At 37.7% G+C, this 26,682-nt stretch overlaps 1 protein-coding gene across 12 annotated transcripts in view; it reads right to left on the bottom strand.

Annotated features, from left to right (window-relative positions):
* DLG1 (discs large MAGUK scaffold protein 1) overlaps window positions 1–26,682 on the bottom strand; it is a 270,543-nt gene that overhangs the window by 233,024 nt on the left and 10,837 nt on the right. The window contains exon 1 of one of the 12 annotated variants that reach the window (XM_017873504.1): window positions 4,579–5,061. The exons of the other annotated variants lie outside the window; for them this stretch is intronic. Coding sequence (XP_017728993.1) covers window positions 4,579–4,608 — 30 coding nt within the window. The 5' untranslated portion in view covers window positions 4,609–5,061. Of the gene's footprint in view, window positions 1–4,578; window positions 5,062–26,682 lie in introns of those variants that run through there. 12 annotated transcript variants of the gene reach the window in all.

The following is a 26,682-nucleotide window of genomic DNA, read 5'->3' as shown; positions in this document are numbered from 1 at the left end:
GCTAGTTTTTCTATTTTTAGTGGAGACAAGGTTTCATCATGTTGGCCAGGCTAGTCTCAAACTCCTAACCTCAGGTGATCTGCCTGCCTCAGCCTCCCAAAGTGCTAGGATTACAAGTCTGAGCCACTGTGCTCAGCCAGGTCATTTATTCAAAATGGTTAATAAACTATGGTACATCCATATGATCAAATATATTTCTGTAAAAATGGATGAGGAAAAGCTCTATGTATTAAAATGGAGAGACCTTCAGGATACTGCAAGTAAAGCCACCAAGAGGCAAAATATTATATAAAACACACTATTTATTGTGTAAGGAAAGACAGAAATAAAAGCACTCTTATTTAGTTGTATTTGTATAAATACTAGAAAGATAAATAGAAACTAACAAAGAATAGTTTCCTATAGGAGTTGGGGGGAAGATACAGAAGTGAGGCATATCGATACAAACTTTCATATGATAGTTTTGATTTTTAAATTATGTGAGTTTATTATCTACTCAAAAACTGTTTAAAATATAAGTGAAGAGTTAGCTGGTGTGTGGGAATGGCTGTTATAGACTAATAACTTAAGTCTATTTAAATTAATTAAAGTTAAAATTCAGCTTCTCTGTCAAACTAGCCACTCCGTTTCAAGTGCCAGTGGACAGGACAGCAAAGATAGACATTTCCATCAGTTTCCATCACTGTATGAAGTTCTACTGGACAGTGCTAAAGTTGAGTCTACAGACAGAAGAAGCACACCCGATAAAATGAAAAAGGATTCTGAGTCTCCCATATAAGCCAGAAACAAATATACAACAAAGCCAACAAATCAACCAAATATTTAAGTTAAATATCGGTCAAATATCAGTCAAATATTTATGTGTCAAGACATGATGACATACTTCCTTTCGACCACAAACTAGGAAATACATGGAAAAACAATAAGATAAGCCACTTTCTCGATCCGTTTGAATGCATTATAAATACAGAATAATAGATAAATTTTAGTGATGATATTCCAGGATGTCAATCTATAACTATATTCAAAATGGGACTTTAAATGCATTAAAACTAAAATACTTTTAATCCATAAGTTTCTACCATCTGCTCCAAAGCTTCATTATTTTAACAATTAGCGAACTACTAAGTATCTACTACGTATCAGGCATGTGGTCAGTCACCAGAGATATCATGGAGAACAAAAGCTTTACCTTTTTCTAACACTTACGGGCCGATGAGAGACACATACATTACTGAAGGATCGCACAAATAAGTGGCACGCTGTGCGGCATGAAGGAGAGAGAAAAGTACACACTTACAGAAGCAGAGGAACCCAACTTAACGGGGAATCAAGAAGGGCTTCCCTGAGGAAGCAGTCTATAAACTGGACTCTGAAGGGTAAGATTTGGCCTAAAAAGCTTCCAAAGAAAGGAAACTATTATGCCTAAAGATCTCAAAGCATCTCGGAGGCTGAAGTAGGAGGATTACTTGAGCCCAGGAAGCGGAGGCTGCAGTGAGCCAAGATCACACCACTGCACTCCAGCCTGGGTGACAGAGCAAGACCCTGTCTGGGGTGGGAAAGATCTCAAACTCAAAGCAGAAGGAAACACCTCACAAGACCTAAAAAAAGTTATGTTAACAAAAATAATGAAAACCTGGTCTGCAGTTTCTAAAACATATGGATTGCCAATTCCTTAATTGGGAGAGATGCTCAAGACTGTACATACCTCAAACACTGCCCTAATGGCACTTAACATGGACTCCATGATTTTGGAAAATAAGTTCAATAATAAAAATATTTAACAACTGGCACTGAGTATAAGAGAATCTCCTGAAATACGAATGTTTATTTTCTCTTTTCTTAATTAAGGACATACACGAAAAATTTTTTTCTTTTCAGGTTTTTCTCCTGCTACCTAAACTGCTAAACAACCCTAAAATGAAGAGAGATAGAGAACATCACTTTTCTGTTTAGCTGATCAGCAAGCAGTATAACAAAAGATGGAGAAAGATATGATCCTACTACAAGAAATTCTGGTACTAAAGTTATGCAACTCTCAGAAGTTACTTGACAGCTGGGAATCCTCCATGCTAAAGAACACGAATGCCCTCAGCTGCAGTTTAAGCAGAGTGCTTTATTGCTAACATAAGAAAATATACCATATATAACAATAATCCTAAATCACTCTTGTTGGGCCTTTTATGCTCTGAGTTAATTTTCCTACAGTGATTACAAGCCTGACAAAAATGACACTTCTCTGCCTGGCCTCTAACAATATTAACTCCACCTCAACGGACATGTTTGCAAAGCAGCTAGCTAAGAACACAAGAACTTACAAACACAAAAATAAATCTCTCTTAGACACTATGTGGAAAAGCACAAAATACTGTATCCAAGCTGATTAAAGTACATAACAATGTATATAAGTGTACGAACAATAATCAGAAATGCTGCCATGGTAGAAATGCTCACTAGCATCTTTTTGTCCTACAAAATATCTAAATCTAGAAGAGTATTTTTTTTAATTCAAAGAGAAGTACATTTTCATTTTCACTAAAAGGCAAAACAAAACAAACATTACACTTGGGTTTAAAACATACTAATCAGAAAAGGAATGTAGAGCTATTTATGACAGTCTTAAATTAGTAAATGGAGACCAAGACTTGGCAGCTCACTAGCAGTGATGATTTAGTCATCACATCTCACAACCTTGTCATTTGCAAACGTTTTAAAATAAGTCTTCATTGTGAAGAACATATAGTTATGTGGGGGGGAACAACCAAAAAACTAATCATCATTGCTTTAGCTCAACCCACATGCCTGTACTTAAGGGTATCCATGGTAGCAATGATGCAGCGTGCCTACCTAGTTCACCGTGCCTACACAAGTGGGAGAGAGGGGAGGCGGATGATGAAAAAAATTTCACTTGGAAAGGTGTTTTAGTATTAACATGATAAAATTACATCAACTACACTGTCAGACTTTTAAAGCATATATAAAACCACAAAACTCTGTAAGACCAGAAAAGGGAGAGAAGAACAAGGGATGGGGTACATACTGCAGCCTTTAGTTGAAAAGAAAATCAAGAATTTGGCTCTTCCTGCTAGAACCATTGGTTAAATATGTTCAAAGGGTTTATTTCTAATAACAGAATAAATTATTTTAATTTAGCTTTTTCAAAAGCAACTACAAACAATGTTTTAGGCTTCTAATTTCCAACCTACATCCTTCTCTATTTTGCTTTAACAGTTACATAATAAAATTTATAAATACTTTAGGATAATGATTACATCTAATTTTTTTAAGCAAAATAGACCCTCTTTTGCTAAAAAAGGGTCAATGCAAAAAAATTCTAAGTCTATCAAGGAAGACGGAGCAGAGAGAGGAGATAGATCATTTCAAATAACCTTGTCATAATATTGGAAAAAAAACCAAAGTGAATGAAATGATGAAAGGTAAATCACAGGGGAGAACCAACACAGACAACCATGAAAAAAATTTAGAGAGGGAAAAAGCAGCAACAACCCTGTTTTCCAGGCTTCTGTGCCCTTTAAACATTCAGTAAGAATATTACAGCAAGACAATTACCTAGAGGCACAGAGAAGACATCTCCTTATAAACGGGATGGAAACAGACAATGGGCATGTCTGTATCCGATCAGAAACTACTGTTCGAACTAGAACTCTGTGAGCAACAAGAAAAGAAAACTAATTTCCATCAATTTTCCTGCTTTTCCTCTTATGAAAAATAATTCACTATACAGGAAGAGTAATAGCCTACTTTTAGAATTTACAAATTTACCTACTCTCTTTTATTACTGAACATAATTTTAAAATCTCAACAAGTGTGTCTAGCAATCACTATGAGACATTGTTAAGTGCATAGAAATAAAAAAGGTAAATTATTCTATATTTTAAAAACCAATGGATAAATTTTAAATGTAAGCACACTGAATGTATAATAACACCATCACACAATGTCTGCAAACTGGTGCTCAAAAATAAAAGAAGCCAAACTTAGAGATTAAGTGAAGCATGCTGCACTCTGAAGACAATGAGCAAAACAGACTTCAAAACAAATACTCTGAAAGAGTGCCTGCACAAGTCTAATCATTTTAAACCCAAATCGACATCTTCCTAAAGGCAACACAATCAGCACCTATTTTCCTCTTCTTAAAAACACAAAAAATTAACTATAATTACAATAGATGGAAGAGTCCAGAAAATGTTCTCAAGATGAGTTATACTTTCAACTAGCATGGCATGTTGGGACACAAAATAAAGAGGAGGAGAATAACTCTGAGAATATATTTAGAAGATTTAAATATAATCAAGGCTTTACAGACCTTTGCTGTTGGGAGAAAGGCTTCCTGAAAATCTCAGGGAAAAAAATATCTGTGTAACACATTTTAGCTATCTAAAACACATTTCAAAAGATTGCCTTTTCTAAAGGATATAAACTAAGCATCACAGGGATTCACATATCTATTTTCAAATGTATGACAATGGTTACACCTTATTTTTAAAATACACTGAACACAGGGTCTCTCACATCTGTCACTAACAATGAAATCCAGAAAAGCATATTATATCTTACCTTTGTGGTGACAATGCACAGGCAATCCATTACTCTACCATTACAATATTTTATACATAAAGCAAAACTATTTTAAGTTGCCTAGTTGAACAAAAAATGTAAATAAAAATAAAGTTGTGAGATACAATCATCAATGAAAAAGTTATAACCGTAACTCTATCTCTGCAGGATCCATTCTTAGAGACAGCAGTTTTTCTACTACCTAAAACACAAGGAGCCAGCGCCTGTCACGTGCCCTACAATCTCCTTTATGTAATCTGTATCTGGAGAACTTGAAATTATCCCACAAAACACTGTGGAAGATGTCAGGGTTTATTCCACAAGAGTCCACTGCTGCTTCAGAGGCTGTTTCATTAATCCCTCTTTTCAAGATATGAGGTTGACAGGAAGTCATCTGATGAAATGCTCCACAAAGAGGTTTCCCTGATATAAATTTAAATCTGCTTCTCCTTGTTAGCTACAGTTTGGATACTCAAATGACAACTACCAAAAAAAAAAAAAAAATCACTAAAAATAATGCAAGCAAACATTTCTTCCACTAAACCATTTCAGCAACTGCAGCCTGCAAAGTAATGACTTTCTCGAGCAGTAATGAATGGAATATTCCATGTGGTTTTTTTGAGAAGGGGAGCAGGAAAAACAAAACACAGTAATTTAAAATATTATCTCCAAATCTTGCCTTTTTTTTCTTTGCTAAAAAAGTGAATAAATAACATTTTACCAACAAAGGCAAATTTTAACTTTATTGCCTTACTAAATCCATTTCACTGATCCCCACACACCAAAAAAAACACCACAAAAAGATAGTTATAACTATGTAACCTTTCAAACTCAAGAAGTCTTCATTTTTAAGTCAACTAACTTTGTGAATTCATGTCCTGTCTCCAAGATCATTAGGACTGGAGCTAGACAGGCTAACAGACAGGGGACGTGGCAGAGGGATATGCAACTGGCCTTCAGTATCATAAGCTTCCAGCCACACTCCCCTACACAAATGCCATAGTAAGGTTAGCTACATGTGGTGGCCTGTGCTTATAGTCCTAGCTACTTGGGAGGCTGAAACTGGACAATGGCTTGAGCCCAGGAGTTTGAGGATGCAGTGAGGCTGTAATTGCACCTCTGCACTCCAGCCTGGGCAACAGAGCGAGACCCCTGTCTGTAAAAAAACTTTAAAATCCAAAAAATTTTCTAAAAAATTTTCAATGCACAGTAAGGAAGAGTATTATTTGCCATTTTTGTCCACAAAGTTTCCTCATAGTTTACAGATATTACGAATGACCTCAAGTTCAAACAACTGAACTGTTCCTACTTGCCTCTTATACCCTATTCCTCCTCCTAACATTTCAAATACACAGGGAATGCACCAACAACTTACAGACTAAACCACATTTCACTGTAAGGGTTATGAAAAGGAGTTAAAACATATATACCATTTGGTAGAACCTATCAAATAGTAAGCATTATCAATGTTGTTATTACTATTATTAGTATGTATCAGATCACAGCCTTTTATTTAAAGCCTAGCAGGATATACTTGAGACAGGCCCAATGGGACCTTACCTTACTTTATCTAATGGGGCTGTTATGTGAGGATTAAATAATATACACAGGGCACTTAGAATAATGCTGACATGTTAAGTCAATAGTGGCAATAAATAGGGCAACAGTGCTCAATAAATGCCAGCTACAGCTATATATCTATTGTGGTATAATATGAAATATATTCCGTCTTTGTTTCTGTCAGAGTGCCTAAAACTCTTGGAAATTCCTAGTAATGGGAAGGTCTTTTTTTATTCATGACAAGCCCTTTGGATAACAGCTAATGCTAATGAGGTCACTTAAAGTGAGACCCCTAGAAAGCCTCTGGATAAGGAAAGACCACAGGATTGGAGGGGTGGGACTTTCAGCCCCACCCACCAACCTCCGGAGGGGCAGGCGTTGGGGGGGCTGGAGAGCAAGCTCTATAAAAACTCTTAACAACACGGGATGTGCTTTTGGGTTGGCAAAGACATGCCGGGAAGACTGAGAACTCCAACTTTACCAGGATAGAAGCTCCTGCACTTGGGACCCTTCTGCCAAATTCATCAAAATTGCCAAGCACGTAAAGAAGCAAGGGAACACAACCCAGAGAAGAGGGGGAAAAAAAATGAATCAATAAAAACTGACCCAGAAATGACACATAATACAAATCAGCAGACAAAAACATTTTAAAAGTTACTTTAACTCTGTCCCTTATGTTTATGAAGATAGAGAAAAGCTTGAGTGTGTTAATGAGACAAAAATGAACTACTGAGACCCAGTCTGGTGGTAAACATGTGTAGCCCCAGGTACTTGGGAGACTGAGGCAGCAGGACTGCTCGAACCCAGGAGGCTGAGGATGCAGTGAGACCTTGTCTCCAAAAAGAGGGACAGGGAGAGGAGAAGAGAAGAGAAACTAAATCAAGCTTCTAGGGATAAATTGTCTGAAATGAAAAACTGACTGAGACTTAACAGTAGACTAGATACTTCAGAAGATTAATGAACTTGAAGACTTAGTAACGGAAAGTGTCTAAAATTTAACATACCAATGAAAAAGACTGAAAAAAGATTAATCATATCAGTGAACTGTAGACAAGGTCAATCAAACCAATATACATGTAATTGGAATCCCTGAAAGCAAAGGAGAGGGAAGAGAAAAAATATTTGTAGAAATAATTGGTGAAAAACGTCTAAAGTAGGTAAAAACTATAAACCCACAGATCCAAGAAACTCAGTGAATCCCAAGCACAAGAAAGGTAAAGAAAACTGTAACGATAAACAGTACACGTGAGTGACAAGCACCAAATTCAAGACAAAGGTTAATTCTGGGGAACAAGGCAGGAGAACGTCATTACAGTGGAAAACACAAGATATTTCAACTATACTTACAGTATTTTATCTTCTTAAGGTACTAGTAAATACATGGATATTTGTAATATTCACTACAGTTTCTCCATGATTAAAATCTTAAAAAAAAAAAAAAAAAAAAAACCCACAAAATGAAGGAAAATCAACAGGGCAAACAGTTGCCAAGAAGATAAAAAATTTTCCAAAGCAGAGAGTATACAGTAGCAAATGCCACGAAAAAATCAGATAACATATGCGAACAGCTTCTGTTATGCCCTTGATCCTTTTCTCTTTTGGAATCTCATTCTCCCTTCATACAATGTCTATAATCTCTTTTTCTATCTTGGGCCTCTGTTCCCTTCTTTATCTTATAAATATAATATGTTCGAAGATGCCATTAGGAGAAAGACCGGGAGAAAAAAAGCACTTCTTCATAAGACCCTATAGCATTCCTTCTCTTCTTAGCTAACCTTCTTGAAAACACAGTTTGTCTTTTCTTCTTTCTTTTCTTCTCATTCCCAATATTCTGTAACCTAGCTTCTGACCCTCCTTCTCCACATTAACTGTTCTCTTCTTCCATTTATTTACCTTAAAAAAAATTATCTAACTACACAGATAATCCAGGCACACCTTAAACACACTTATAAAGACAGATGAATAATGCTGAAAGTCTTTTTTGTATTATTTTCCCGAGATAACCTCTTTTAACCATTTGTATGTATTTGTTCAGCTAATCCTATATGTTTATTATTACTTAGGGTCCTACTGAGAAGTACTTTTTTCTTTTGTCTGTTTTCTAATGGAATCTTTGAACATATTTACAGGATAAAATAAAGAGGGGAACAGAGGCCCAAGACAGAGAAAGAGGTTATAGATATTCCATAATGAAAAAGAATGAGATTCTAAAAGAAAAAGGGATTAAGAGCATAACAGAAGCTGTTAGTATTTGTTCTCTGATACAACTTTCACATAACTAAAAACATATAAAGTTAGGAAATTTTGCAACAAACATACATCACTTTGGAAATTCAAAAAACAGGAGTGGGGAGGAGGTTTAGGAGCACATGAGATATCACTGTTCTAACACTAAAAATAGTCATAAGCGCAGATACAGATATAGAGCAATCAAGATTATTTAAATGATGAGTTACTGAAAGTGTCACATAATCAAAACACGTAATTCAAAACTAATTGGGGGTGTCTTCTTGGAACACATAGATCTAACCAATGTGACGTACTTAAGCTTTCACACAGACTTTTATTTTCTCAGTAACTGTGTAATGTTTTGCTGAGCTTTCACCTAGATTAACAGCTTTCCTTTTTTTTTTTTTTTTTTTTGGCATAATATGACAGTTGTTCACCTTCTCTTATAACATTTCTTTTTTTGGAGACAGGGTCTTCCTCTGTTGCCCAGGCTGGAAATGCAGTGGACTGATCAAAGCTCACTGCAGCCTTGACCTCCCGGGCTCAAGCAATTCTCCCACTTCATACTCCCAAGTAGCTGGGACTACAGGCATGAGCCACCAACCACATCTTTTTTTTTTTTTTTTGGTATTTTTGGTAGGGATGGGGTCTCCCTATGCTGCCCAGGCTGATCTATACTAAATTTACAGAAACATGTTTTTCTTTCTTCAGTAATAAATGTCTTCTTCTGGAATACCTCCAGAAGTACCTGCCTGAGGCCGTTTTACAGTTAACTTTTTTCTAAAATAAGTAGAAGTACACTCTATAAAACAACTATTAAAAGTATAGTACATAACATAATTGTTAGTATTTATCAAGTATCATGTACTGTACCTAATTATACATGCTATGCTTTTACATGACTGGCAGAACAGGTTTTTTACACCAGCATCACCACAAACACCTGACACACGCTGGACGACAATGCTAGGACAGTGATGAACTCACTAGGAGACACACACCTCTCAGCTGGATTATAACCTGAAGGGATCCTACTTCACATGGTCTGTGACTGGCCAACACATCATCATACCACATATTACTGTATTTCTACAGCTTTTTTAAAAAAATAAACTTGCCTATTACATTTCTATCTCTATTAAAATTAGTTCTATCTCTCCTTATTTTAACTTTATTGCAATATTTTCCTTTGTCTACATAGTAAGTACAACCACCAAGAAAGTTATTAAACAAAAACAGAAACATCCATCTTGAAGCCTGAAGTTTCGAATTCTAATCAGTTTTTCTATAGGGTAATACCACAAGGTTGGGCAGTACCAACATCCCTGAATGACAGTTTGATAAATTCTAAAGTAAACACAGTATAAGCTCCACGTATTAAGAACCAAAATCTGGCTCACCTCATGTATGTTAGGAGGCTATAGCAAGAATGAATTCATGCTCCTCTGACATCCCAAATTACTGCAACGTATGTGATGTGCCTTTTAAAACTATGCTATTTGAAAAATAATATGGTTATTATTTTAATCCATTCCTGTGGAACACATGAGTCTAAGAAAGGAAGACAAAATGTATTCATTTTAAAATATTAATGCAAAATATTGTATTAATATTTTACAATATTAATATTTTAAAATCAATACAATATGTGCTTTCTTCTCAAGCAGTATTTCTCAAATTTTATTTTACCAGTTCTGGGGCAAAAGGCTAAAGCTGGAAGAATGTGTCACCTGCCTGTCCACTTTCTTACCTCTCAAAATAACACCTCAAAGAAAAGCAACCCCTAGGAATAGAAAATGGAAACCATCGTTTGCATGGATTCTAGTTCAGGGGCTGTGAAAACTCAAAATAAACTTGGGAAAATTGTTGGAAGGCAAGGCCATGCTTGACTAGCAGAGAATATCCAAAGAAAACACAGATACCCCTTCAAGTGATTCGTCTAGTCAAATATGAAGTAGTATGAGCATCCCAACTTAAATGTATGTAAACATTTCGTAAATAAAAATTTCTCAGTATACGGTGATAACTCTGTCAAGAGAGAGATCAAGAAAAAGGGGGAACTCTGCAATCTCGGGAGGGGATTATCACAGAAACTACTCAAATAACTGATCATTAAAAGAAAGTAATGTAAACTTTAGCCTGTCTTTTTAGAAGGAACAGAAGTTCATCCCTAGTTGATGAAGAAAAAGAGTGTTATAGAAGAATGTCAACTAATAAATACAAATGGAATGATAAAATTGGGGAGAAAAATCACATTTTCAAACCTTAAATGTAGTGATTTGGCAATGATCAGCAATGGGTGGAAACTGACTCACTACAAGGTGCCAAAGTACAACCCCATACACACTTCATAGTATCAACAAGAAAAACGTATCTTTCCTGTGGAAGATCTGGAGGTCCCCACCTTTAAGCAATCCAACTCTACACCACAAGTGCAACAACCCAAAACTGTATGCTTCCTGATGATGCAATACGAAACACAACACTGCGTATCACTATGAAGTCTGCTTACCAAAAGCAAGTCTAATCAACCTTGACACCTAACTTCCTCTTACCAGAAATACAAGACTTAGTGGAAGGAGTTAAATAACATGAGGAAACAAATTAGACAAATAAAGAATGTGTGACAGTGTGTAAAACAACTGGCATGGTCTCTTCAAAAAAGTAATGTCATTTAAAGCGGGGGAAAAGAAGATAAGGAAGACTGTTCTACTAGATGACAGAAGACTAGAGACACTGCACCAGATGTGGTATGTGTACTCCCAACCCATTCCAACAGTCGCCCCCACATCTTCACACTTATCTTTCATCCTCAGCAGCCTCAGCAACACTTTGTGCCTGTGGCCCCCAGTCCACATGTCCCCCTCTCTCCCGCCTCCCTCGGCGCTTTCCTGATAACCACAACACTGGACACTACTATCACCTACATTGACAAATCCACAACCCTAAAGTGTGGGGGAACTGCCGCCCACTAGAAGCCAGTAGATAAATTCTTTCTCTTTCTTTGCAGAGTCCTAACATGCAGTATACATGGCTTCTCAGGGATGCAATACCAAGGATACAAAAATCAGTCACACTTAGTGGCAGGAAGCACCCTTGTATTAGTTTTTCCCCTTCCTATAATATCTTCCCCCTTTCTCTCACTTCTGCTCTCTAGGAATGAACTCTAAATAAATTAGTAGCACCTAAGCCCTCTGCCTCAGGTTTTGCTTTTAGGAAAACCCAGTTAAAAACAGACACCTAACAATCAAATGCATAAATGGTATGTGTACTGATTAATCTGATTTTTTTAAAGTCCCATAAAATAGATTGGGGACAATTTTGAATAGAGACTGGAGAGAAAATTGAACAATTATTGCTAATTTTCTCAGATGTGGTAATGGTACTAAGATTACACAGAAGAATATCTAACTATTCTTACTCTTAGGAGATGTGTGCTGAAGCTTTAATAGTTTAAAGTGCATGATGTCTACAACTGATTTTCAAATAGTTCCAAAGAATACACACATACAGGAAAAGCAAATATGACAAAATGTTAGCAACTATTGAATCTATATGGATGTTTGCTATACTACTCTCTCAATTTTACTGTATCTTTAAAATTCTGTATAATAAAAACTTAGAAGAAACATAATCACCTTTGGCCCATTCTTTAATTACAGTAAGAACCACAGCTCTCACTTCATTCAAAAAATATTTACAGAACTACTGCAAGTATTATACATATTTCAGTGAATAAGAAAGACAGTTGAGCAGGTGTGGTGGCTCACACCTATAATCCAGCCCTTTGGGAGGCCAAGGTGAGTGGATTGCTTGAGCTCAGTTCAAGACCAGCCTGGGCAATATAGTGAGACCCCGTCTCTATAAAAAAATACAAAAATTATCCGGGTATGCTAGCATGTGCCTGTAGCCCCAGCTACTCAAGACGCTGAGGCAGGAGGATTGCTTGAGCCCTGGAGGCAGAGACTGCAGTGAGCTGAGATGGCACCACTGCACTCCAGCCTGAGCGCTAGAGCAAGACCCTGTCTCCAAAAAATAAAAAAATAAAAAATAAAAAAGAAGAAGAAAAAGATAGTTCCTGGCCTTAGGGAAGTTACAGTCTAGTGGAGATCCAAATACACACAAAATAATACATAATATTTAACTACAACAGTGATGAATATAATTAAGCAGAGGTACAAAGTGCTACAACAAATACTCTGACTGAATCTGAGAGGTAAAGGAAGGTTTCCATCAGAAAGTGGCCTTGCAGTGATCCTTGACTCTCTTGTAGTGATTTTTTGACTCAAGTCTTATTTTCATAACCTGTTTCCAATCTGTCCTCAAATCCTCATGCTCTGCATTCAAAATATCCATAATTCAGTCATTTAGCACCTCCACTGTCCCCATTTTGGTTGATAAGCCAACATTCATTCTTAAATGGATTACTAAAACAGCCCCCCAATAGGTCCCTTACTTCTACCCTTTTCCCTACTGTATTTTCAACACAATAGCCTGAGTGATCCTTTTATTAAGTCAAATAACATTCCCCTTCTGCTCCAAAATCCTGCAATAGTTTCACCTGATCTGCACCTGTCTTACCCACTGACCTCATCTCGCACTGTGCTTTCCCTTACTCACTCTGCTCCAGTCATACTGGCCATCTAGCTATTTCTCATCTATTCCAGCCTTACTCCTTCCTGAGAGTCTCTGCACTGGCTATCCCTCAGAAAGCCGCAGCATCTCTCAGCGCTTCACACAAATGTTACCTCTCATTGAAGTCTACAGTGAATAACCTATTTAAAATTGCAAAGTATCCCCACAATCTGGCATTCCTGAGCCCCCTTTATCTGCTTTTTTCTCTCCTACATCACTTCTCCCCTTCTAATATGCCAGATAATCTACTAATTTATTGTTTATTGCCGGCTTCCCCATTAGAATGTAAGCTCCATGAGGACAGAAATGCTTGCTTTGTTTAAGTGCCTTGTTCACGGCATGGTACATACCAGGTGCTCAATATGTATTTGCTGAAAAAAATGAATGGCTGGATGAACTGACATTTAAACTGAGATGCTAAAAATGAGGAATTGGCAAAAGAAGTAGAAACAGACTTCTATGCAGAAAGAACATTATGTGGAGACCCTGAGGCAAGAGGAAACAGTAGTCAAGAAAAAAAAAAAGTTATAAAAGAAGACAGTGGAAAAAACAGGCAGTGGTGAAATAATTTAGGAATTGGGGATCTCACTAGGAATTTCCTACTTCAATCTGAGAGAAATGGAAACCCACTAAAGAGTAATGACATAATTTGCATTTTATGAACACAACATTACGTGGGCCAGGAGTGGTGGCTCAGGCCTATCATCCCAGCACTTTGGGAGGCCGAGGCAGATGAATCACTTGAGGTCAGGAGTTCGAGACCAGCCTGTCCAACATGGTGAAACCTCATCTCTACTAAAAATAGAAAAATTAGCCAGGTGTGGTAGGGTGTGCCTGTAATCCCAGTTACTCAGGAGGCTGAGGCAGGAGAATCACTTGAACCCAGTAGGCGGAGGTTGCAGCGAGCAGAGATCACACCACTGCACTCCAGCCTGGGCAACAGAGACTCTGTCTCAAAAAAAATTAATAAATAAATAAAAGATAATGTCACATGGAGGCAAAGCAGTGATAAATTTGAAAGAGGCAAGAGTGAATGCAGATAGGGCAATTAAAGGGGCTATTCCAATAACCTAGTCAAAAAATGAGGGTGGTTTAGATTAAATGACAAGGATGGAGATGGACTGAAATGCCGATTCAGGTGAAATTTTACAAATTGCAGCATCGATTAGAGGTGAGGGTGAAAAAGCAAAATGCAAGCTTCTGACAAATACTAGAGTAGCTTAAAGACCTTAGAGTTGGAAAACACTTCAGTAGGCACAAAGCATATTAACCATAAACTGGGTTATTTTAACTTTAAGAAATCTTCATCTTTAAAAGATATCATAAGGAAAATAATTTCTCAGAATGGGAGGAAATATTTTACAATATATATATTTAACAAAGGAATCATATGCAGATAAAGAATTCCTGCAAATCAATAAGACAAAAGACAGATTAAAAAGTAAACAAGAGGGCCGGGCGCGATGGCTCACACCTGTAATCCCAACACTTTGGGAAGCCGAGGCAGTGGATCACAAAGTCAGGAGATAGAGACCATCCTGGTTAACACGGTGAAACCCCGTCTCTACTAAAATATAAAAAAATTAGCCGGGCATGATGGCTGGGGCCTGTAGTCCCAGCTACTCTGGAGGCTGAGGTAGGAGAATGGCACGAACCCAGGAGGCAGAGCTTGCAGTGAGCCGAGATCACGCCACTGCACTCCAGCCTGGGCGATAGAGCAAGACTCTGTCTTAAAAAAAAAAAAAAAAAAGTAAACGAGAAACTTGAACAGACACTTCACAAGAAAAGCAAAATGAACAACAAACATATGAAAAGGTGCTTATTAATCTTGTTAATGACAGGGAAAATGCAAATAAAACAATATAAAGTACATCTAACATACCTGCTGGAATGGTTAAAATTATTAACTAGTGTTGGCAAAGATGTGAAGCAAATAAATATTGCACATGCTGGTCAAAATTATGAAAACAGGCATAATCATTTTGCAAAAATGTTGGCATTAAGTACTAAAACTAAACATACGCATTCAATTTTCATGCTTGGGTATATATGCAACAAAAATGAGTATATAGGTGCCCCCTAAAAAATTTCACTCATTTTGAAAACACACACTTGTTCTACTAGGATTGATGTATTAGGGAACACTATGAACGCAAAATAAACTTCATGTTTGCTTAGGTACAATCTTGTCTGTGAGGAAGACCAGGTGAAGGCGAAACACTGCGCCCAGACTGTATGAGCCACATAAGAACACACAAAATACACACACCTCAGACATCTACCAGCTACTTTAGTTTATGGGAGTTTTATGATCCACACTCATCTACAACTGGTGCTATAACTTTTCATCCAATTTCAGGTAACTCCCCCAGCTAGCATGTCACGGGAACTCACAAGCTGCAACTCTTTGCAACACACTCCTATAATCAAAGCTGAGTTTTTTTTCCAAGGTAAAATGCCGTATTGACTGTAGTATTCACATATCTATTCACCATTTAACATGCATAAACTGGGCACAGTGGCTCACGCCTATTATCTCAGCTACTTGGGAGGCTGAGGCACAGGGTAGCTTGAGCCAATTAGTTCAAGGGTGCAGTCAGCTATGATCACACCACCTCACACTAGCCTGAAGAACAAAGCAAGACCTCCTCTAAGGGAAAAAAAAAAAAAAAGTGTAAAACTGTGCTGTCATTTTAATAGGTTTTAATCTCTTTTAATACGTCACTCACAAAGTTTTAAGTGTTTGGCCCCTACTCTCATTTTCAAATAACGCCTGTGGTTTTCATTGTGCCATTTTTCATAGTGTGGTGATTTTCAGGCAAGTATCTGTTGTGTTACAGCAGACCTGAACGTAAAAGAATGTTCAATGCAACACTAACCAAAACGGGAAGCAACCCACATGACCATCGATAGCCGAATGTGTACATATATTCTGGTATATCATACAATGGAATATCACACAACAGTAAGGATGAAAAAAATTTAACTACATAGATGAAATGCCAAAGAAAAGAAAAAAAGAAGCTACACACAAGGGGGTATATACACTGTGTAATTCTGTTTATATGCAATTTAAAAGAACACAAAACTAATCTATGATGTTGGAGACTGGGATGGTCCTCTGAGGAAGAGGGGACAGGCAGTGAATAGGGAGAGTACAAGAAAGACTTCTGGGGTGCTGGTATTTTTCTTTTTTAAACTGAGATAAAATGGACGTGCTATAAAATACACCAAATTTTGAAGTGTACAATTCAGTGATTTTTGATATTTTCATAGACTTGTACAACTACCAGCACTATCTAATTCCAGAACCTGTTAGGAGTCATTCCATGCTCTTTTTCTTGACCTGGTATATTCACAATGCAGTAATTAATCAACCTATTCCTTTATGATTTGTGTACCTTTATGTAAGAATATTATACAGTAGTTCAGTAAATTTTTTGTTAATGTTTAGAGAACTTCAGATTAAACTTGGTACACTGAATATATAAATATGTGTGTGTATATATATTTTTAATTTATTTTATTTATTTAATTTTTTTTGAGACAGGGTCTTACTCTGTCACCCAGGCCGGAAGACAGTGATGCAATCTCCGCTCACTGCAACCTCTGCCTCCACGCATACTGCCTCAGCCTCCCAAGTAGCTGGGATTACAGGTGCCCGCCACAACAACCGGCTAATTGTTTATATTTTTAGTAGAGACGGGGTTTCACCATGTTGGTCAGGCTGGTCTTGAACTCCTGACCTCAAATGATCCGCCCGCTTCAGCCTCCTAAAGTGCTGGGATTACAAGCGTGAGCCACCGCATTCAGCTGAATATATACTTTTAACTCTACTGCCTCCTAAAACTCCACTCAAATTAAAGCAGATGGCTTATTTTAAAATATTAAAACATGAAGTCAGAGAAAGGGAAAAGTATCCCTTAACACCATTCAGTCAGTAAACCCTCCTCCCAATAAGATAAACACTGAAGGACTGAAAAGGGGGACTTGTAAATAACAGGCACAACTTCTAAAAGCTGCATGCAAAATCAACATACAAAAAAAATCAGTAGTATTTCTATAGACCAACACCAATCTAAAAAAGACATCAAGAAAACAATCACATTTATAGTAGCCACAAAAAAAAAAAAACCCTAGGAATACATTTAACCACAGTAGTAAAAGATCTCAGCAATGAAAACTATAGAACACTGCTAAGACAAACTGAAGAGGACCCAAAAAAAAAGGAAAGATATCCCATGTTCACAGATTGGAAAAACTAATATTGTTAGAATATCCATACTACCCAAAGCAATATACAGATTCAATACAATCTCTAATAAAATACCAATGACATTCTTCATAGAAACAGAAAAACCAAGGCTAAAATTCATATACAATCATAAAACACCCTGAATACCCAGAACAATCCTGAGCAGAAATAATAAAACTGGAGGCATCACATTACCTGACCTACTACAAAGCTACAGTTACCCAGTAAGCATGGTACTGATCTAAACACACACATGCAGACCAGTGGAACAGAACAGAGAATGCAGAAATAAATCCACACATTTAAAGCCAACTCATTTTGAAAAGAAGCCAAAATATACAATGGGAAAAGGATAGTCTCTTCGATAAATGGTGCCGGGAAAAACTGGATATCCATATGTAGAATGAATATAGACTCCCATCACTCACAATATGAAAACATAGAAACAAATCAAAATAGATTAAAGACTTAAATCTAAGACCTGAAAAGATACGATCAATATGATACGAAACGATAGGATACGATACGATATGATAGGAAAACAATGGGGAAATGCTTCAGGACGTTTGGTCAGGGCAAAGATTTTTTAGGTAAGACTTCAAAAGCACAGGCAACAAAAGCAAAAATAGGTAAATGAGATAACATGAAGCTAAAAAGATCCTGTACAGCAAAGGAAATGACCAACAGAGTGATGAAACAACTCACAGAATGGGAGAAAATATTTGCAATTTATCTGACAAGGATTAATAACCAGAATATATAAGGAGCAACAAAAAAGCAAGTATCTGATTTTGAAATGTACAAATGATCTGATTACACATTTCTCAAAAGACATACAAATGGTTAAATGGTGTATTTAAAAATGTTCAACATTACTAATATTCAGGGAAATGGAAATCAAAACCATAATAAGCTGGGCACGGTGGCTCACGCCTGTAATCCCAACACTTTGGGAGGATGAGGCGGGCGGATCACGAGGTCAGGACTTCGAGACCAGACAAGCCAGCATAGTGAAACCCTGTCTCTACTAAAAATACTTAAAAAATTAGCCGGGCATGGCAGAGCACACCTGTAGTCCCAGCTATCAGGAGGCTGAGGCAGGAGAATCGCTTGAACCTGAGAGGTGGAGGCTGCAGTGGGCTGAGAGACCACACCACTGCACTCACTCCAGCCTGGGCGACAGAGCAAGACTCTGTCTCAAAAATAAAAAAGAAAAAAGATATTCTCTTACCTCAGTTAAAATGGCTATTATCAAAAAGACCACAAATAACAGATGCTGGCTACGAATGTAGAGAAAGGGACACTCTGGTACACTGTTGATGGTCATTTCTCAACCACCATTTAATCCAGCACTCTCACTGCGAGGTATATACCCAAAAGAAAAGAAACCAGTATATCAAAGAGATCTCTACATGCCCATGTTTATCGCACCACTACTCACAACTGCCACAATATGGAATTAGCCTAAGTGTCCATCAACAGACGAATAAATAAAATGTAGCGTATATAGACAACAGAATATTATTCAGCCATAACAAAGCATGAAGTCCCATCATCTGCAGCATCATGGATGAGCCTGAAGGGTATCTTATGAGAAATAAGCCAGGCAAAGAAAGGCAAATATCACATGTTGCCACTCACATATGGAAGCTAAAAAGCTGACCTCATGGAGTTGGAGAGTAGAACGGTAGTTTATCAGAGGCTGAGAAGGGTAGAGTGAAGGAGGGGATGAAGACAGGTTGGTTAATAGGTACAAAAACACAAACACAATTAGAAGTGTTCAATAGCACAGTAGGTGACTACAGGTAACAACAATTTATTGTATATTTCAAAATAGCTACAAGAGAAAATGTGGAATATTCTCAACACAAAGAAATGATAAATGCTTGAGATGATGGATATCCCAATTACCCTGATTTGATCATTACACATGGTATGCATGTATCAAAATATCACATGCACCATATAAATATGTATAATTATTTATCAATTTTAAAAGAATACTATTGAAAGCAGACTATGTGTATATTCTTCCAGACATGCCTAACCTCACGGTTTTCTTTTCTTTTTATACTAAGTCATAGTGTGCCTCCTGATATGTAACCTGCTTTCACTCATTTAATAACACGTAGTGGATATACAGAATATATTTTGCCTGCTACTTTATCTTGCATTAAATGGCTCTACCATAATGTGTTTATCCGATTTCTTATTGATAATCTTTCATATTCCCTGTCGGTTTTTACTAATATAAGGCTGCAATAAGCATCCCTGTACAAATACCTTCAATAACTTGTGAGTAAATCTGTAGCATATGCTGAATCAAAGGATACGAATATATACTATCAAGTTGTCTTTCAAATTAGTTGCACTACTGCATTCTCCCTTTTACTAACTGTATAGGAGCTTCTGTTTCCTCCTATTTATCTAATCTCTGACAATCAAATTTGTTAAAAATATCCTTGCTGTCAATGTAATTTGCATTTTTAAGTGTGGTTGAGTATTTCTTCATAGGATTATTGGCCCACATATATTTCTTTTTCTCCAAACTACAATACTCACATTGTTGAGTCAGTTTCTTATTGAACATGGGCCTTTTTCTCAGTATCTGTAAGAGGTTTCTCAGGTTGTAAGGACTGGAAATTAAGATTAGTCCTTTTTCATATATCTGGCAAATTTTCATCCTAGTATATCATTTATCTTCGTATTGTATCTTTCAAGATACAGAAGTTCTACAATCAAAATTTGAAGTCAAAGTTCACAAAGAAATTCTATAAAGTTAGCAGCATCCTTAACCTTTTAATTTTTGTGGTGTTTTTTGGTCATGGTTAGAAAAGCCTTCCCTATTAAAATTCAAAATTTTTATTTTTTTTTTAATTTTAAACTTTTTTTTTGTTTGGAGACAGCCATAACAAAGCATGAAGGGTCTCACTCTGTCGCCCAGGCTCGAGTGGGGTGGTGTGATCTTGGCTCACTCCAGCCTTAACCTCCAGGACTCAAGCGATCTTCCCACCTCAGCCTTCTGAGTAGCTGGGACCACAGGAGGGAGCCACTATGCTCAGCTAATTTTTGTATTTTTTGTAGAGATGGAGTTTCGCCATGTTGCCCAGGTTGGTTTCAAACTTCTGAGCTTAAGTGATCTGCCCACCTTGGCCTCCCAAAGTGCTGGAATTACAGGTATGAGCCGCTGGGCCCAGCCCCAAAATCTTACTTTAATGGTTTCTTTTTTTTTTTTTAACCTTTGAATCTCTGCGCTAGTTAAAATGTATTGTGATGTTAGGCGTAGGGTACATCCTTTTCTATTGAAATGTCCCATTAAATCAGGCAATTCCTCCTTCTCTTTCATCTTGCTTTTTTTTTTTTTTGAGAGGGAGTCTCACTCTGTCACCCAGCTGGAATACAGTGGTACGATTCTGGCTACCCGGGTTCCTTGTCTACCTCCGCTTCCTGGGTTCAAGCGATTCTCATGCCTCTGCCTCCCAAGTAGCTGGGACCACAGGCACGAACCACCACACCTGGCTAATTTTTGTATTTTTAGTAAAGACAGGGTTTCGCCATGTTGCCCAGGCTGGTCTTGAACTCCTGACCTCAGGTGATTCGCCTGCCAGGGCCTCCAAAAGTGCTAGGATTACAGGTGTGAACCACCACGCCTGGTTTCATCTTTTTTTTTTTTTTTGAGACGGAGTCTCGCTCTGTCACCCAGGCTGGAGTGCAGTGGCCGGATCTCAGCTCACTGCAAGCTCCGCCTCCTGGGTTTACGCCATTCTCCTGCCTCAGCCTCACGAGTAGCTGGGACTACAGGCGCCCGCCACCTCGCCCGGCTAGTTTTTTTTGTATTTTTTAGTAGAGACGGGGTTTCACCGTGTTAGCCAGGATGGTCTCGATCTCCTGACCTAGTGATCCGCCCGTCTCGGCCTCCCAAAGTGCTGGGATTACAGGCTTGAGCCACCGCGCCCGGCCGGTTTCATCTTTTTAAGAGAGTCACCTATCCTTCCTTATAAATCAACCCTTTTCTACTGAAGTATCCCATTAAATCAGGCAATTCCTCCTACTCTTTAATCTTGCTTTTTTCGAAAGCCATATATCCTTCATTTTAATCTCTAAAAGTAATTCACTCTTATTTTAGAATAGAATTGTTCTTATAAAAATGACATGTTATTTTTAAAAATCAATAGGGAGAGCTGGGTGTGGTGCCTTACACCTGTAATCCCAGCTACTCTGGAGGCTGAGGTGGCAGGACTGCTGGAGACCACCACCAGGAGTCTGAGACTAGCCTAGGCAACACATTGAGACCCAGTCTTCAAAAAACCGTTTAAAGAAATGGTTTTAGGGTTGGGCGTGATGACTCACACCTGTAATCCCAGCACTTTGGGAGGCCAAGGCAGGCATATCACCTGAGGTCAGGAAGTTCAAGACCAGCCTGGCCAACAACATGGTGAAACCCCATCTCTACAAAAATACAAAAATTAGCCAGGCGTGATGGTGGGTGCCTGTAATCCCAGCTACTCAGGAGGCTGAGGTGGAAGAATCACCTGAACCCGGGAGGTGGAGGTTGCAGTGAGCCAAGATCGTACCATTGTACTCTAGCCTGGGTGGCAGAGAAAGACTCTGTCTCCAGAAAAAAAAAAGGAAATAATTTTAGCTGGGTGTGGTGGTGCACACATGTAGGCCGAGCTACTCAGTAGGCTGAGGCAGAATGATCCCTGGAACCCAGAAGTTTGAGGATACAGTGAGCTATGATTGCACCACTGCACTCCAGCCTGGGCAACAGAGTGAGACACAGTTTCTAAAAAAACAAAAGAAGTAATATAGAAAAGTGCAAAGAAGAAAAAAATCCCTATCACTCTGAAACAATCATTAAATATTAAACAAACATTATTCCAAACATCTCACTAGACATATGCTCAAAGTAAAAGATAATATACACACAAAAAAAATTTTTAAAGAAACTGGGATACTAATCCTGTCACTTTAAATTTACTACTTCAGAAAATACAGAAGAAACAAAGTTATAAGGTCACAAAGCAACTGAAAATGACCTGGCAAGAGTTAGATCAGTTAACTGTTATTTAAAAAAAAAAGAAAGGAAGACAAAGAAAACTTGATAGATGCTTTAAAGATGAAGATTTGCATTTTAAGAGAATAACAGGCCGGGCGCGGTGGCTCAAGCCTGTAATCCCAGCACTTTGGGAGGCCGAGGTGGGCGGATCATGAGGTCAGGAGATCGAGACCATCCTGGCTAACACGGTGAAACCCCGTCTCTACTAAAAAATACAAAAAACTAGTCGGGTGAGGTGGCGGCACCTGTAGTCCCAGCTACTCGGGAGGCTGAGGCAGGAGAATGGCGTAAACCCGGGAGGCGGAGCTTGCAGTGAGCTGAGATCCGGCCACTGCACTCCAGCCTGGGCGACAGAGCGAGACTCCGTCTCAAAAAAAAAAAGAATCTCATGCTGGACGTGGTGGCTCACGCCTGTTATCTCAGCACTTTGGGAGGCCAAGGTGGGAAGATTGCTTNAAAAAAAAAAAAAAAAAAAAAAAGAGAGTAACAGTCAAGCCTTTGTGGAAATTGAGTAATCCTAAATACTTTTAGCAAAAATAACCCTCTTTTAGTTCTGCAAAAGCAAACATGAAGTCAAAGAGGCATGTTGCATGCAATTTTGTTGGAAAAGACTATTATATCCAAGAATCAGTACACAAGTATAACCTAAATTCTGTTTAAGACAAAAACGTTTAATGATTTTCAAATTTTTCAAGTTACAGTACAATAAACTTTAAGTTTTAAGTTATTTGTTTTGAGTAAGTGGATTCCCTAAGTCCCTTTCTAGTCCTAAACGTCATGCCTCAAGAGTCTAAAGTAGCAAATGAAACAAGGGATCAAATGATCACTTAGCCAAGTTTTCCAAATGAAGCATGAATGGATGGGTGAACAGGAATATGCTTACCTTCTATCATAGCACCCTCAAAAAGTAGAAATTAAATCCCCAAACATTCCAGGTTTTTTTAAAAAACCATTATAAGTATCATCCATCAGTGTGTTTCAAAACTATTTACATTTTCAGACAAACATTTGTCAGGATTTTCTGTCATCTCTGTAAGACAGTACTTCCTACTAATTGACCTTGCTCACTCAAGTTTGATATAGTTTTTTGCTACTTTTTAAAAATCTAGGACTTGATGGACATATCCCAATGTTTCCCTTAAAGTCTATTCATGAATAGGAACAGATTTCCAACATTACTACAGCATTTTCCATGTGCCATGCACTAAACAACACTCTGTGACCATACTCTCTTCTCATCTACTTTCCAAACCAGTAAGATCTGACACTCACAATATGAAAGTTCTTATTCTCCTATTCATTTGAGGTGCTTTATCATGTTCATATCTTTCAGGAGGTGTAGAAACCAGAGCTGCAAATAGCATTCTAGACATGAGTGCCTCGTAATTTTATAAAAATCGAAGTGTTACCAATGTCACTGCTGATGAAATTCAATGCACTACTGACCTTCCTGAATGAAATCTATATGGAAAAAAACTTTAAGCTTACAAAACTGTCCACTTATTCAATCTTAATGAATATTTACAGTTAAAAATATTATTATTGATATATAATTGTATGTATTTACAGGGTACATGTGATATTTTGATCATGCATACAATGTGTAACGGTCAAATCAGGGTATTTAGAATATTCATTGTCTCAAACATTTATCATTTCTCTGTGTTGGGGACATTTCAAATCTTCTAAACCATTTTGAAATACACAATAAATTGTTAACTATGGTCACCCTACTGTGCTACTGAACAGCAGAATGTATTCCCTCTAACTATTTTTGAACTCATTAACCATCCTCTCTTCATCTTTTCCCTCTCCCACCCTTCCCAGTCTCTGGTAACTATCATTCTACTCTTTACCTCCATGAGACCAACATTTTTAGCTCCCACACGAGAACACGTGATATTTATCTTTCTGTGCCTGGCTTACTTAATTTCACATAATGACCTCCAGTTCCATCCATGTTGCTGAAAATGACAGGATTTCATTCTTTTTATGGCTGAATAGTAGTCCACTGTGTGTGTGTTTATGTGTGTGTACATATACATATGTGTGTATCACACTTTATCCATTCATCTGTTGATGGATATTTAGATTGATTCCATATCTCAGCCACTGTAAATAGTGCTGCAATAAACATGGGGGTGCAGGTATCCCTTTGCTATTCTGATATCCTTTCTTCTGGACAGATACCCACTGTTGGGATTGCTGGTGGGCAGTTCTATTTTTAGTTTTTTTGAGAAACCTGCATACTGTTTTCCATAATAGCTGTAGTAATTTACATTCCCACCAATAATGTCAAATATTTACTGTCAATGGTTACACTGATTCAGCCATTACTTAAACAATCTCCTATAAAAATAAGTAAATCGAGTATAAGAATTCTGGGCTTTATAATCAAAGGTATCGTAAATCAAACAATAAAAAACACTAGTAAACAATTAAATAAGTCAATTCTCTTAAAGTTTAACATGTTTTTTACATAAGCAATTTTCTAACCGAGAACTAAGACAATAAATGTGAAATAACTGTCTTAGTCCATTTTGTGTTGCTACAGCTGCATACCTGAGACTGGGTAATTTATGAAAAACAAAAAATAATTTCTCACAATTCTGGAGGCTGGGAAGTCCAAGATCCAGGCATTTGATCTGGTAAGGGCCTTCTTGTTGCATCTCAACATGGCAGAAAGCAAAAAGGTAAGCTAAAATGCTAAACTTTCTGTGGAGGTTCTTTTTTTTTTTTTGACAGGGAGTCTTGCTCTGTCGCCCAGGCTGGAGTGCAGTGGTACGATCTCAGCTCACTGCAACCTCCACCTCCTGGGTTCAAGCAATTCTCCTGCCTCAGCCTCCCTGGTAGCTGGGATTACAGGCGCATGACACCATGCTCAGCTAATTTTTGTATTTTAGACATGACACGGGGTTTCACCACGTTGGCCAGGCTGATCTCAAACTCCTGACCTCAAGCAATCCACCCACCTCGGCCTCCCAAAGTGCTGGGATTATAGGCATGAGCCACTGTGCCCAGGCTGTGGAGCCTCTTTTATAAGGGCCTTAATCCCATGAAAGATGGAGGAGTCCTCACGGCCTAATCACCTCCTACAGGCCCACCTCTCATTATTTTCACACTGGCAACACCTGAATTTTGGAGGGGACACATTCAAACCATAGCAATAACTGATTGAAGACTGATTTAAAAATCTATTTGCAACAGACCTCAGAAATGAACTATTATAAAAGTAAGTGATGTATTAACCCATGGAAATGGACATTATCCTGGAAAAAGCAATGGGAAAAAAAGCATAAAGAAAATAAGGGTATCACAATAAACATTATACTCTCTAATCAAAGAGAAACACACAAGGTCTAGGATTAACAAAGAGAACTGTGAGGTGGGTGTTAAGAGGCCTGAAATCAAAGGTAGAATTGCCCAAACTAGCTAAATAAAGTGGGTTAAGTCGTTTTATTCTGGATCTCAGTTTCCTCATCTTTAAAATGAAGACAAGGGGTCAGATGTGCTCTGACCCTTCCTGCTCTAACATTCTATAGTTCTATGTTACTTAAAACTGAGAAACCATCTAACTTCTTTACCAAAGTGCTAGCTATCTGGCTGCGGCCTACCACCACTTTTCCCTGACTGATTACTCAACAAACAGAAACACTGCATTTTCCAGGCACTGCCACTATCTTACACTAACTAGAAAGGACTAGATTCAAATTCAGACAGATAACCACTTTCAAATGACTGATGCTTCCTGGGCAGAATCTTCATTACAAAATGCTTCATACCTCCACTATACCATACCCAACTGGGCAACAGTAAAACACACAAAAACAAATGTTACTAAGACTATGAATACTCAAAGAAATAGCTTTAACTGCAGAAAATGCAGAAATCAAGGCTGATGCTCAGGTTTACTCTTCAGTCTGTAGTGAGTTTGAATGCCATCCTTCAAGCCAATAAACAGAGATTCCTTGAGATAAATGGGTACAACTTAGCAGCCCAGACCACAAAACTATGTCCTGTTTCTAGGAAAGAATACCAGAGCAAAACCATCTCTTCAAAGTACCATTTTTCAAAGTACCATTTCCATTTTAATTACCACACAGATGAAGCCTTGTTGAGGTCTACCATGCAAAGAACTTTTTAATAGTCTAAATCAAGTATTTCAGACCTCAAACATTCATAACATTTTAAAACAGGGGCAACAGAGAATCTGAGCTTTGCTTTTCAAAATATTTCAACCTCATTCTCTTTATTATAAATAATACTTCCACAAAAAAATCTACTTGTATGAAATATTATTTTAATAAAATGAAGAAACATAGTAGTACAAATAAATTGATCACTAAAAAACAGCTTCAGAACAAAT

Source organism: Rhinopithecus bieti, unplaced genomic scaffold (genome assembly GCF_001698545.2).
Source record: "Rhinopithecus bieti isolate Rb0 unplaced genomic scaffold, ASM169854v2 scaffold_5626, whole genome shotgun sequence".
NCBI classification, from domain to species: Eukaryota; Metazoa; Chordata; class Mammalia; order Primates; family Cercopithecidae; genus Rhinopithecus; species Rhinopithecus bieti.
Note: the sequence above shows the minus strand (reverse complement) of the source record. Positions and strands in the feature narration are given on the sequence as shown.